The sequence below is a fragment of the Sturnira hondurensis genome, unplaced genomic scaffold (genome assembly GCF_014824575.4).
Source record: "Sturnira hondurensis isolate 20B ecotype Veracruz unplaced genomic scaffold, ASM1482457v3 Scaffold0006713, whole genome shotgun sequence".
In the NCBI taxonomy this organism is placed as follows: domain Eukaryota; kingdom Metazoa; phylum Chordata; class Mammalia; order Chiroptera; family Phyllostomidae; genus Sturnira; species Sturnira hondurensis.
The window spans coordinates 5,740,138-5,755,773 of NW_028079344.1; the positions used below are offsets into that span (position 1 = coordinate 5,740,138).

Genomic DNA, 15,636 nt, shown 5'->3' on the forward strand with positions numbered 1-15,636 from the left:
TTAAAAACCTCCTAGAACAAGTCATAAGGACTGGCTTCTGATTTAAGTTTAGTCAATGAATGGAGGATTTATAGTTAGAATTAACTAAGGCTAAAAAGGGTATGTGAATATTAAAGGAGAGCAACAGATTTTTTAAGATCTGAAAAGGCCAAAGCATATGACATATTTAAATGTCATAAATATGACATTTCAAATCTCTAGGTTTCAAAAGGAACCTAAGTAATGGTAGAAAAATCAGCTAGTTACATCAGAAAAAAAGACAAGATTCCTATATTGCATACCACACATTAATACTAGGTGAATTAAAGTTCCAAAAGTTTTCTTAAGATCAATCACCTTGAAGAAAACACATGCACAATAAAGTATTAATAAGTAAATATACAAAGAACCTATTGTTCAAATAAATAAAAGAAAGAAAATAAGGATATAAACAGGCAATTCACAGAAGAAATGCAAGTGACTGACATACACATAGACACAATGGCTTATCAGCACAATTCACTACCTCAGACCTCATTAGAACTCTGGCACCTATTACTGATATTACTGAAGTTACCTTAAGTATGAATAATGTGTCCCCAAAAGAGTTTGAGAATGCCTCTCTCTGCTTTCCTCCCAAACAATTATAAAAATAGGAACACACAAGAAATTAACATAAAACCACTCCTAGTTGCTGACCCTGAGCCTGACAGACAACTCCAAACTACTTGAGAGGCTGAACCGACACCAAGACCTATGAAGACCCACAACAGATGAGCTCACAATGGAAAACTATAAAACAATTACAAGGAAATGATCCCTTAGTAGCGAAAAAGTTAAAACACAACAGAATTATAAGACCAAGAACTTCAGCTGCTGTAAAATCTTTAGAATTTTAAACATTCTATTTTAAAGATATAATAAAAGACGATGTACTAAAAAAGAATACAATAATAGGGAAAGAAAAACAAGAGGAAATGAAAACAAAGCACTTAAGACCCCTGAAAAAGAAAAATGGAGATCCTGGCAATGAAATATTCAACAGTCAATTACAGGTTAGACTTTGGCAGCAGATACACTATGCTGAGAAAAATGGCCAAAATGCAGATGGGAGATAAAAAACTGGAAAATAAGAACACAGAACCACCATGGAAAACAGCATTTATATAACAAGAGTTCTATGTTTGGAACCATATACAAAATATGTACTTAAAAATAAACTTAAAAAAGAGTATGAGATGGAAGAGAGGCTATATTAAAAATGTTGAAGGTTGAAAATTTCCCCTGATGAAAACTAAGAATCCTCAAACTCAAGAAGCAGGGCAAAGTTCTGAGTAGAACAAAAATAAAGCTATACCTAAATACATAACAGTAAAACTGAACAATGCCAAGGAAAAGAAGTCTTAAAAGCAATCAGGAAAGAAACAGGATTACCTAGAAAGACCAAACTAAACAACAGGCTTCTCAATAGTAGTAACAGTAAGATGAGAATGCAATAGTATTAAAACTAACAACTAGATTTTTACACTTTGCTAAATGATAATTTAAGAAGAATGGTGACATTCAGGACTCCTCTAGTCAAGATGGTGGCACATGTGAACACGGCTCGCCTCCTCACACAAGCACATCAAAATTACAACTAAAATATGGAGTAATTATTACTCAGAATTCTCCGAAATCAAGTTGAATAGTCTGACAACTACATAACTAAAGAAACCACATCCATCCAGACTGCTAGGAGGGGCAGAGTTGTGGAACATGCTGTTCCTACCCCCACACGTGGCAGACAAAAATTCAGGAGGGAGCAAGGAGTTCCAGCCCCACACCAGGCCCCCCTCAGGTCAGGGTTCCAGTGCCAGAAAGATGTCCCCAGAACTTGTGGCTGCAGGGATTGAGTCAGTGAAAGAAACTTCTGGAGTCCCAAGCAGTTCCTCTTAATGAATCCACACAGATTTTTTAGACTCATTCCCTCTGAGCTCCAGCACTGGAGCAGCAGCTGGAGGACAGCTTTCTCCCAGAAATAAAGGAAGGAAAGGCCACTGTCACTTTTCCGAACTCTCCCTGCCCCACAGAGCCACATAGCTGGCAGGTGGATGCCAAATCTGAAGCCACATAGCTGGCAGGTGGATGCCAAATCTGAGACCCCGTCAACCTGGCTACACTGTTTGCACTGCCTGGGATTCCGAGACTCCACCCCATCCAATTTGCTGGCCCACCAAAACTATTAACTGTGACTTTTCCATATGAATGGCTGTTCTTTGCTCAAGCTTCACAACTTTGTAAATCATTTCAAACAAGCAACAGCTGGCCTCAGTGAGCCCAAGCAACAGCTGGCCTCAGTGAGCCCCCCAAGCCCCTGTACCACTTGCTCAGTGGTCCAGGGACCAGCACAAGGAGCAGTCATCTCAGATTACTTTATAGCTGTAGTAGGGTGGCCCTGGGCAAAACACAGGCTGGGGCTGACCTTGGCCTGCACAACTTGGTAAACCATAGAGCCTGTGTACCCAGTGGACAGCTACAGACCACATTGGAGCACCACTAGCCTGCCCTTGCACAGCTGATCCTCCATGGAGGACAAAGGTTAGTAGTGAGTAGTTATAGCCAGTCCTTGCAGCAATCCCACCAATTATCTGCCAACTGCAATCAAAGCTCAAGTTCAAGAGGAACCCATGCAGACAGCACAACTCAAGTATCCAGCCTGGGTGACAGGGGAGGTTGTGCCACTGGTCCCTACAGGACACCTACTACATTAGGCCACTCTACCAAGAGACAGAGTCAAAGCAACTCTACCTAATACATAGAAACAAACACAAGGAAGGCTGCCAAAATGAGGAGACAGAGAAACACGGCCCAACTGGAAGAAAAAAACAAAACTCCAAAAAAGTGCTAAATAAAATAGAGATAAGCAATCTATCAAATGCAGAGTTCAAAACACTGTGAGGATGTCCAAGGAACTTTGTGAGAACATCAACAACATAGAAGAGATCCAGTCAGAAATGAAGGATACACTAATTGAAATAAAGAACAATTTACAGGGAAACAACAGGAGAGTGGGAGAAGCTGAGAGTCAGATCAACAATTTTAAACATAAGGATGCAAAAAACAACCAATCAGAACAAGAAGAAAAAAGAATCCAAAAAAACGAGGATAGTGGAAGTAGTATCTGGGACAACTTCAAGCATTCCATCATTCAAATCATAGGGGCGCCAAAAGGAAAAGAGAAAGAGCAAGAAATTGGAAATCTATTTGAATAATTAATGAAAGAGAACTTCCCTAATTTGGTGAAGGAAATAGACATGCAAGTCCAGAAAGCACAGAGAGTCCCAAACAACTTGCATGCAAAAAGGTTCACTCCAAGACACATCATAGTTAAAATGCCAAAGGTTAAAGATAGAGAATCTTCAAAGCAGCAAGAGAAAAAGCAGTCTATTACCTACAGGGGAGTTCCCATAAGACTGTCAGCTGATTTCTCACAAGAAACTTTGCAGGCTAGAAGGGACTGGCAAGAAATATTCAGTCATAAAAAAGCAGGGACCTACAGCTAAGATTGCTCTACCCAAATGATAAAAGCTATCACTTAGAATTGAAGTAACATAAAGAGTTTCCCAGACAAGAAAAAAACTAAAGGAGTTCATCATCAATAAACTGTTATTATATGAAATGTTAAAGGGACTTATTTAAGAAAAGAAGATCAAAACTATGAACAGTAAAATGGCAATAAACACATTACCTACAGCAACTGAATCTAAAAAACAAACTAAGCAAACAAGAGGAACAGGGACAGAATCATGGATACTGAGAGTGTTTTGGTGTTTGCCAGATAGGAGTGGAGTTTAGGGGAATGGGTGAAGAGGTGAAGGGACTAAATAGGTAGTTACAGAATAGCCACGGGGGTATAAAGTGCAGTATAGAAAATGGAGTAGCCAAAGAACTTATACGCATGACCCATGGACATAACCAAAGGGGTGGCTGGGTGGAAGGGGGTGATGGGGGAAAAATTGGAACTGTAATAGCACAATAAATAAAATATAGCTTAAAAAAGTAATGGTGAAATAAAATCATTTTGAGACAAAAGAAAAAGAAGATTATTGTCAGACTTTCATTACTACATCTTTTTAGAAAGAGGAACTTAAACCATAAAGTAGTCAGATGAAAAATGTACTGATGAGGGGAAAAATTGGAAAATTTAGCAGTAAATCTAAACAAACATTTACTACATAAAAATTATTAAAATATGAACGCTAAGTTTAGGGGAATAGCAAGACAAAAAAGTTGATAATAAGGTAGAACAAAGGTTTAAATACACTAAGCTCCTTATTTTTTTTAGGAAGATGGGGGTATATGCATTAACTTTAAAGTTGTTTATTTTTTAATGTCTTTATCATCTTCAAACATCACAACCAACCCAATCTACCAAGTTGGAAATCTTAGGGTCAATTTCTTCTTTTCCTTCACTCTTCTCAACTATCACAGTAACTTTGAAATCCCTCCCTAGCACTTTAATTTCTCTCAAATAACTCATAACAATTACTAGTTTCCCAACTTAGTCTTCTCGTCACCCATTTTTTATATCAAGTCAATCCATACTGTTGCATTATTATTCTTAAACTTTCTAACAGGGCATAGAATAAACCTTTACAATCTAGGCTTGAACTACCTCATAATATAACAGCCTAATTTTTCTAAACTGTAAACTCAGTAAATTCACTGTGGACCAAACAGGCCAACACCTTGAATTCCTCACACCGCTAAACTTATCTTTTATTCTCTTGAGTATGCCTTCCCTTCCCTATGCCTCATCATTCTGTCAAATCTAACTCAAATGTCATTAACTTTCTGAATCCAGTCCCAACCCTCCCCATTATAATTTATTGTTTATATGCTGATTGCATTCATTAAATTGTTAATTTAATGATGAGAATCTCATTCGAGTAACCGTTCTAACACTGTTTCATGTTAACTGAGTGAATGGAAGTATAAATGTCAATAAGACATTTACTATTGAACTTGACAACTTGAGAATCTTTTAAAAATATATACACACATATATTTATAAAAACCAGCACTACGATTGATAAACAGGTAAAAGAAAACATCATACTTTGCTACATATAATGTGTTCCCATTTACAATGCACACACACGTTTTTAGCCCAAACTTCCAGGGAAAAAAATCTTCCATTTTAATTTTATTTATATAAAAAAACAATTATTGTATTCTAAGTATTATTTTGCATAGAGATATTAGTATTGCTTTCTAGATTTATACTTTTAATGCATAGGCATAAATAAAAGAATTAAAAACATTTACACAAATACTCAATTAGTACTACCCATGTATAATTGTGCATCTTAATTTTTCTCTCAGAAATTGGACAAAAAAGGTGCATTACACATGGTGAAATATGGTAAATATGTATTTTTCTTTAAAGAATATCTATATCTCTACTAAGAAAGAAGTTATCACAATGGGATGCAACATTGCCAAAAATTTAGGTTAAACTGTATTTATGCCAAATCAAAACATAAATTATAAGTAAAAATTATAGTTGATGAGACTCTCTCTAAAACTGTTCTGGAATAAGCATATACATGAGCAATTATGTACATAGATTGTCACAATGAAAAAGGTTATTAGTAAGGTTACAAATAATTTTTCTACCTTAAAAGAAAATAAAACTTATTTAAGGCTATGTCAATAATAAAAAGATATTTATAAAATGAACTGCTAACCAAAGGTGAGCTCAACTAAAAACTAAGACTTGCTGACATGCCAAAAAGTTCACTAGCAATTGAAAGATAACGCATTTTAATAGTTTTTAAGAAAAAACCCTTTCAGTTTATTTTTGAATTGTTTCTCAAGTGAAATATAAAACTTTGCTTAAAACTTAATGTTAGGTTAAAATGGTAAATTTTATGCATATTTTACAATAAAATATTTTTAGAAAAACTTAATGTAACTGTTCCATGCCTCAAATCAAGTTTACCCCTTTTTTAAGCAGACCCTCCTATTTTCACTTTGGAGACACACAGCTTTAGTTTTACAATGAGTGGTTAACATTTTTTTGCAAGTGGGAAAGCATACAAAAAGATTTTATATATGCCTAAAAAAATTTATAGCCCAAGCCATCCCTTTTGATTTATTCAAAATTATTTTTAAAGTTTTTATTAAGCCTGAAATATTAACATGCATGATGCAAGACAATGTTAAAATTTTTCTTTTAAAAAATTTGTTTTTATTTATTCAACAGAGAGAGGAAGGGGGGACAGACAGAGAGAAACATTGAGTTGTTCCACTTATATTTATGCATTCATTGGTTGATTCTATTTTAAAATATTTATTTATTTTTACAGAGAGGGAAAAAGAGACAGAAAGAAACACCAATGAGAGAGAGAAACATCAATCAGTTGCCTCTCACAAGTGCCAGGGTTCACAAGAGCAAACACACAAGCCAGGTATGTGACATGACCTAGAATGGAACTGGAGAGCTTCTGCTTTGCTGGATGACACCCAACCAACTGAGCCATGCTGGCCAGGGCAGATGATTGTTGTATGTGCCCTGACCAAGGACCAAACCCAAAACCTTGGCATATTGAGATGATGCTCTAACAAACTGAGCTACTTAGCCAGGGCCTGTTAAGATTTTTCTACTGTGAAATTTCCAAAATTAAACCACATGGGCCTACCATAAAATGTTCGGATTTTAACAACAGGATTTTACTTTCTTGTTTACTAATGGGTTTGATAATTTACTCAGGAAAAATTTTATTAAATTTCTTATCACAGTAAGTTTTTCACTAGTTTTAAAAACACAAATTTTATAAAAGAAAACTTTCTCTACATAAACATATACCTGAATCATCAGCTAATCTGCTAATTCTTTCCAAAACAGCAATACAATCTCTTTCATCATCGCAGACTTCCCTCAATGTATCCAGCAAACTCCGGGCCACCATTTGTCTACACACACAAAAAAAATTATATACTCTTCAGTGGCATCAATACTTAATATTCATAATTTCAAAAGCATAATCTATACAGTTTTTTTATTTAACTTTTGTTCAAGTACAGTTTTCTTTCTTGTATTCCCAGCCCTGCACCCCCGCCCCCAGTGCTCCCCACCCCCTCCCATCTCCGCCCCCTGTCTTAGTTATTGTCCATGTGTCCTTCATACTTATTCATGTGAGTCCATCCCCTTTTACTCTGTGCTTCTCTCCCCTCTACCCTCTGGACCCTGTCAGCACATTCTGTATTTCAGTGTCTTTGGTGACAGTTTTAAAGATGATGTCTTATTATACATTTTACATTAAAGCCTCTAATTTCCTAGGTGACAAATGCCAGTACGGATTTTATTTTAACAAGAAGAAAATGAACGTTTAACTAAAATATTTTTCATCTTTACCTGATTTAACAAATTTGTAAGGTCAATGAAACTTCATTTCAGTAATCTTCAATTGTAATAATGGAAAAATTTACTCTTCTTTATTATATGAAACATCTTTACATATTTTCACTAAATGAATGTTATATATCTATACTCAAAAAATGTAAACAAAACCTTTCATATTTCCCAGAAAAGTCTGATACAGGTAGTCTTGTGATTACAAGAGGAACAATGCATTAGGAAGAGTGTTATCTCTTAGCCACCCTATGTCACAGTTCTCTTGGTCACCACTTGGCACATAGTAGTCACACAACATCATTTGCTGAAAGAGTAATGTACTCCTCCTCAGTGATCACTTTACACAATAACAAAATTATGTCTAACCATTGCAAAGAAGCAATGGTATTTTTTTTTTTTTTTTGCCAAAAAGCAAAAAAAGATGCTATATTGTTAGCAGGATCAAGGAGAAAAACTATAAAAGAGCCTGTGGCTGTGACTATTATGAGAGCTTGGTGACTCAGACTTTACATGTTATGTTAATAATACCTACTTTAAATCGGGTAATTTTATTTTCCCCCTTGAAATTAATATAGTAAGAACCATCCTTCCACTTCCACCTTAATGAGAAGAATATGCACATACCTGTTATATACGTTCTCACTTGCAGCATACTTGTCCAATCTCCCCAGTGGCGTCAACATTTCATCTTGTGAGACAAAGTCCAGGGCTGAAGGTATAATAATCACATCAGACTCTGAGCTGTAGTCATCCACACCAACTATCAGAGACATCAGAAATACTCCTTATAACACTCTGAAACTAAATAGTGCCCCTTGCCTGTCTGAAGCAATGTAGGTAAAACTGCTCTCAATGAATCTGGAGTGGTATAAAGAATCACAGGAAAATCTTACAATCAATTCAAAAGCTATGATAGCTGAAGGATACCTCCTCTGGTTTTTTTTACAAAAAAAAAATATGTTCTAAATTGCCTCTAGAAGCACAGGAGTCAGAAGATGTAGAAACTTAGCATGGGGTGGTCACAGAAAAGAGTGATCAGAGACCTGAGAACTTATACATTCAATCAGAACACAACTTGTAAATAAATAAAATGTCAAACACTGAGAGTTCATTCTGCAATGCAGTTAGAGAAAAACCTAATATATAGAACAAAGATAAAAATTAAAGCAAACTTCTCATCGGAAACAGTACAAGCCAGAAGACTGAAGGAAAAAACAATGTCAACCTCCAGCTCTGCACTCTGTAAGTACAAATCTTTCAGATATATTTGACATTCATATCTTTCAAATACAAAGGTGAAATAAAGACTTTTTCGTACATATAAAAGGTGACAGATATCACCAGCAGACCTGCACTGTAAGATTAAAGGCAGTCCAAGCAAAAAGAAAATTATACCAGGTAGATATCTGGGTTTACAACAAAGAAATGAAGAACATCAGAAATGGTAAATATTGGGTAAATACAAAAGCCTTCTTGTTAAAAGAAAAAAATGTACTATAAAATAAAAAGATAAAAAATGTACTGAGACAACATACACGTAAGTAAAATGTATGATTACACTAGCTCGAAAGCAGGGAAAAAATAAAATATACTGTCCTGAAGTTCTCATGCTATATGTGAAAAGATACATACTACTTGAAGGTAGACTGTAATAAGTTAAAGATAATATATACTAATTATAAACTCTGTAGCAACCATTAAACATCAAAAAACCAACCCAAGACATAGAGCTAGTAAGCCAGTAAGAGCCATAAAATAAAATCATAAAAAAACTCAATCCAAAATAAAGCAGAGAAAGAGGATGAAGGAACCAACAGAACAAATGGAAAATATCAAGATGAGCGATTTAAACCCAAACACACCAAGAATCACTTTCCATGCAAAGGGTCCAAACAGCCCAATTAAAAGGCAGAGTGTCAAATTGGATTAAAAATAACACCTAACATAAAATAATTACTTAAACATAGTACAGATAAATTTTATACGGGTTATTCTGATCTGCAATTCATCACCATGTACCTTAATCATGAACCAAAGAATTATGAAAATCACTCTCTCATTTGGCCTCAGTTTTCTCCTCTGCAACTTAAGACTGTAGACCTGGCATGACTTCAAAGGTACCTCATACAGGCTCTAGAATTCTATGTCTATGACCAAACTATTTCAGTCTTGACTCACAATTATTAATCTTAGAAACGTTAGTAATATTGATTCTGATCTATGGAAATTAAGCAGCCGTGGGGGAGACTCCTAGAGCAGTGATTGTCAAACATAACTGTGTTTAAGACTAGCTTGGAGCACTTACCTGTAAAATGCAGATTCCCAGATCTCATATGTAGACATTTATATATATTATAGACTTGGAGTGAGGCTCAGGAGCATTCATTTTTTAAAAATACCCTCACCTCCTACATGCATCACACACATCTTTTCCCTCCTTGATAACCTACAGCTTCAACAATCAAATGCAAGACTGCTAAATAACCATATTTGAGAAACATATTCCTAGAGGGTAGCAAAATCATACTTTGACTCAACTCCTGTCACCACTCTTACCAATCACGGCTGACAATTATTTCTATACAGAAGGAAGTATTCCACTCCGGCAGAGGCACTGGCAACAAAGGTTCATTTCTACTTCCTAGTACTGCTGTGCCTCCTGCCAGTATCTGTGGAATCATTCTGGCCTCAGTCATACTCTCCAAATTCAAGATTTCCTCCATAATTCTTGACTGGACTAATAAGGCTCTAGCTTTCATCTTTGTGGAAGCCACAAAAATACTGCACACTCAAGTCTTACCCAGTTACACCCTACAAATTCCTGCCACAGGCTACAAAGACAAAAACAAAATACAATCAATAAAAAATTATCACCACTAATGAAAAAAATTCTATAGCATATAACCTAAGTGATGGTACAGTCAATAATAACCTCATATAAAATAGATGGCATAGAGGGAGTAAATGTAGCTATACACTGTTATAAGGATTCTATAGCTATGCAAAGTTTACATTAACTTTAAATAGATTATGATAAATTAAAATGCAAATTACAATACTTAGGAGCAATTTCTAAAACATGCAAGAAACGATAGCTAAAAAGGCCATAGCCCTGGCTGGTGTGGCTCAGTTGGTTGGAGCGTCATCCCACAACCAAAGGGTTGCAGGTTCAATTCCCAGTCAGGGCATGTACCAAAGGTTTCAGGTTTGTTCCCCAGTCTGGGTGTGAACAATCCCCAGTCTGGGTGCATATGGGAGGCAACTGATCAACGTTTCTTTCCTACATCGATGTTTCTCTCTTTCCCTCATCTTCTCTCTCTAAAAACAATGAAAAAAACGTCCTTGGGTAAGTTTATCAAATTTTTTTTGAAGGCAAAGAAAAATTAAAATTGAATACTAAAATATAGCATGAGCAGGATATCTCGCACCTTCCTGCTCCTTCCCGCCTGCCTGGAAAGTGAGTTACCCCTTTGTCCAATTTATCTATTCCTTATCATCAGGTCAGTAGTAGCCTAACACTACCCCACAATTCACCTCACTTCACCTCAGCATGCAGGCCTTGTATTGTCTCACATCATCACAAGAAGGATAAGTACAATACAGTAAGATGTTCTGAGGGGAAAAATGAGACCCCTACGTTCATATAGCTTTTATTAGAGTATATGGTTATAATTTTTCTATTTTATTGCTAGTTATTGTTCATCTTACTGTGCCAATTCTTGGAAAATACAGGAGTATGCCAAGTAGGACAGATGGCAAGAAGAGGGTATTCTAAGCAAAGAAGCTGAAAAAAACATGTCATATTTAGCAAGCTGGTATGAGGAGGAGATTAAAAGGTGCTGCAGCTGTTCTTGCACGTTTCTCAAAATAGAGCATCTTACTACCACTATCTATAGAGGTATTTTCCAACAACATGGCCTAACACCAAGCACCTCATCTGGGAATAAAGTACAAAAACAATAAATTACATATCCTAAGAACCCTGAAACACCAATCCAAAAGAACCTATGCACCCCGATGTTCATAGCAGCACAATTTACGATAGCCAAGAGTTGGAAGCAACCTAGATGCCCATCGGTCAATGACTGGATCAAAAAACTATGGTACATTTACACAATGGAATTCGATGCCGCAGAAAGGAAGAAGGAACTACTACCCTTTGCAACATCATGGATGGAACTGGAAAGCATTATGCTGAGCGAAATAAGCCAGGTGGTGAAAGACAAATATCATATGATCTCACCGTTAACAGGAATCTAAACAAACCAAACAAGCGAGCAAAATACGACCAATGACACTCAAATATGGAACAGGCTGTCAGGGTCCAGAGGGGAGAGGGGAGAGAATCATAGGGGAAAAGGGAATGGACTCACATGAACAAGTATAAAAGACACATGGACAATAACTAAGGGTGGGGGGTGGAAAGGGGAGGGAGGCTGGGAGCATGGGGTGGGGGATGGGCAGGGTTGGGAATATAAGACAGAAACCTGTACTTGAACAAGAATTAAATAAAAGTTATATTTAAAAAAAAAACAATAAATTACGGTTACAATGGTGGGAGAAAAATATGACTATTACACTTGTATGTAAAGTCACACAGATCATACTTTATGAGCAACATGTTGATAAAGGTGATTCAGGGCAATTCTGACTACATGGGTGTTTTCCTGACACAATGAATTTGGAACTTCAGCTTGCTATTCTCCAAAATAACTTTTTCAGTAAATTGCTCAAAAGTACAGTTCATTTCACAGCCTTTCAGCTCTCCATCAACACAAATGTAACCTGTCCTATTTTTCACTCTTGGGAATCCCTTCTCAAAGATTAGCAATAATATGCCAAAATAGAGGGGTCTGCTTAGACCTACTGTCTCAACTTCTTTACAGCATTTGACAAAGCCAACTCTCCCTACCCCAGCAATGTCCTCTCAAATTCTCTTTTCTTGTGTTCTCTGGAAGTACACAATCCTGAGTATTTTTCTACCTTTCTGGACTATTCTTACTTCTTTCTGACCCTTCTACGTCAAATAGATAGCACAGAGTAAATGTAGCTCTATTTCCCTCTACTTTTGTCCTCATACATGCATTACACACACACACCCTCTACTCCTTGATAATCCATAGCTTCAATAATAATCTATGATACACAGATGACTCCCCAGAGATCTTCTTCTCTGATCACCAGATCCACAGTTTCAGTACTTCACAGAATCTCCACTTCAATGTTGCATTTGTTCCAAAAATTAACTATCCAAACTGATCTTACAAAAATGATCTCTTCTTCATGACTTTTCAATTACCATCTTTCTCTTCACAGGAGGTTTTGTCACTTTTTTTTTTTTACCATAGCTTTCTTGGCCCCATATCTAATTAGATGCTAAGAATTATAAATTCTACTTTTATAAGTATTCTGTATTCTCACCTCTTATTTCTCAACACCCTAATTCAGAGGCTCTGATATCTTTTTGTTTAGAGCAATTTGGGGTATTCAAACCCCCTGAGGTACACAAAGATTTTTCTGAAAATAAATCATATGTCTAACTTTAAGAAATATTCCAGTTGTCCACCCCAAAAATGTGCCTGGGGATTTAGATCACAACCTCTGCCTCCCATCAGACAAAGAACGTATCTCAAGGCTACGTGTGATGCACTTGACAGAAAAGGGATACACTTGATGCACACCAACAAGACAAAAAAAGCCTCCAATGCCCCTCAAAAGGGGCCCTGGGAGAAGTCAACTCTCTAAAGCTACATAATTTTACAAGTCAGGTATTTTCAACCCGTTGCTTTAAAAAAACAGAAAAGTTTTGGCACATAAACTGGAAGACGTTCAAGGAAATTAATGGCATTGCTAACAAAACTCTACCAACTTATTTATGTCAAGGGAACCTCTCAGTGCTTATAGACCTTAAAATTTAAAAAAGGAATTGATGCTAAATGTTACCTCATTCTAGCAATCAATTCCAGTCATCCACAAATACCTAAATATTTGTTAAAGCCCTACCCATTTCATGAATTAATGCTTACTGAAGGGAACCAAGGTTTTATCTTTTGTGGATACTGACTTTAAGCTGTTTATTGAGAAAAACAAGCAGAAAGAACCTCTGACACTTCCCCCTTTCTTATCCAAGAGATTCGGACAGAGAAACCAGGTTCAAGAAGACTTAGGAAGTTTACCTTAGCCTAATTTGAGGTAAGTATGGTAAAATAAGAGGGCTTTAAGCAGGAAGCTGTGAGCTAAATACCCCCTGCTCCCCCTCCCCCCCCCCCCACACACAATCCCCAAGACCCACAGTTTCAGAGATGTGTAGCAAGAATTTTCCTGTCCAGTTTGGCTGGCTCTTCTTCAAGTACTAGTAAATCGCCCATTCTCACTTCTAACACCCTGCTCCACCCTTGCTCCTTTTTCCAGAAATGTCATTTATACCAGTCTTTCCTTACTGTCTTTGAAGTTTTCATGCCTTATGTATTTTCTCCTGTCTATGTTACTTTGATCAGCACAGCTACAAGAACTTAGAAGGTGGGAGGAGAGGTATTAATTAACTCTTTTTAGCCCTATTATATTTTTCAGCCACACTATTCAGTAAATTTTTTGTTTACAAAGTGTTTATCATCATTTGTAATATATTCTGATTGATCAACTGAATATTAGACACAGAAACCAAAATGTTTTGTGGCCAAATAAAATTAAAATTTTCAATTTCTTTTTATATGTGTGTTTTTGGTACAAAGAAATGTCATTAATAGTTAAAACTTTTAAGCACAAAATATATTGTAAAATTCTTATAGAAAATGAAAAGAGATCAAGAAAAAAGAACTATAAAATTCCCAATTTAAAGAGTATATTATTGAATTTTTTTAACTGGATGATAATGGCTATAAAAGTGCTATGGTATTTAGATTCTATTTTTTAAAGAGATACAACAGTATCATTTCTCTAAAGTAACTTTAATGTTAAAATGCATGAGACACAGAGTTTTCAGAATTATTTTAGGAGGTATACAGTAATCAAGTTTGAAGACCACTGCCCTAGACTATTACAATCGCCTCAATCCACCTACTGCAGTCTCTTCTCATTCAATCCAGTTTACATACCAGAAGCACATCTACCTTCATTAAGTACTAGTCTCTGCAATACATTCCCTGTCCTTCCTTCTTTCTCTCCCCCACCCCCAACCGCAACATCTCCAGGCAACATGAATTAGGGTACAACTTTCTCAGGCTGTAATTCTAGAGTCTCCATGATCTATCCCCAATCTATTCTCATCCACTGCATGTAGCCCATGCTGGGACCCATTCTCTGCCATGTGCCCTACTACTCTGCTGGATTGAGTTCATCTGTCCCATTTCTGCCCTTTTTATCATCATTTCAGTTTAAATTTACCTATTTACAAAACCATCAAGGAAGCATTTTTTATTCTTTCTAATTAAGATATCCCTGTAGTCCCTTGCTTATACTCTGCCAATAAGTACAGTGTTTGAGTTAACTCTTTTTTTCATTTTCTTCTATTTCCCTCCCCTCAAAAGAGATAAATTCTCTTTGAAGACAGACTGTCTTGCTAATCTTTTTATCACCTAAAAACCAGTCAAGGCTTCTCTTGAAGAATGCAAATTCATTTATATCTGTTAATGAAAAGGGAGTCCCTAGAGATGCTTGCAGGGATAAAGGTACTTTAACTACATCCTCCCCCAAGGTGTTCATATGAGCATGTTAATAACTTTAAGAAGTACCACACCAAAGAAAACAGATTTGTATAACCTAACTTTTACCAAGCGTGATCAAAACAACCTTCTATTCCACACAGAGCCTCTAATAATATCCTCTAAAGCAGAAAAATGCTGATAGGCTGATCTTCCCTTCAATTTTCCCCTTGATACTGCTCAGGCCATATTAAACTTGCCACATTTTATCTTCTGTTTCCCAAGTCTGTACATCTTAGAAAATGAAAGATGATGAGATACACCATAGAAATTTAATCATTTTTTAAGACTTGGGACATTAAAATAATATTTTAACAAATAAATAAACCAAAAATGAATAGAGAGGGCAACATCTTCTGTAAAGCGGAATACCAGCCAGGTAAGAACCATCAACGACACATTCTAACACTGCTGGACAGATGTGTTTCAGGAATGGGCTATTCCCCAGTGTCAAATTATTTATTTCCCTTACTAATTACAAAAGGAAAAAACCAGAATTTTGAAGTACAGGAATCTGGATGACATCACCTTCACAAAGCAGTTAAAATTACCAAT

General features: G+C 36.2%; 1 protein-coding gene across 4 annotated transcripts in view; it reads right to left on the bottom strand.

The window, feature by feature from the left end:
- The window catches only part of PPP4R1 (protein phosphatase 4 regulatory subunit 1), an 81,292-nt gene that overhangs the window by 51,244 nt on the left and 14,412 nt on the right, over positions 1 to 15,636 (bottom strand). For 2 of the 4 annotated variants that reach the window (XM_037050364.1, XM_037050367.1), the window contains exons 3-4: positions 8,006 to 8,141; positions 6,833 to 6,939 (exon numbers count right to left, since the gene is read on the bottom strand). In XM_037050364.1, coding sequence (XP_036906259.1) covers positions 6,833 to 6,939; positions 8,006 to 8,141 — 243 coding nt within the window. The remainder of the gene's footprint in view (positions 1 to 6,832; positions 6,940 to 8,005; positions 8,142 to 15,636) is intronic. The other 2 variants (XM_037050366.1, XM_037050365.1) reach the window with 1 other exon arrangement.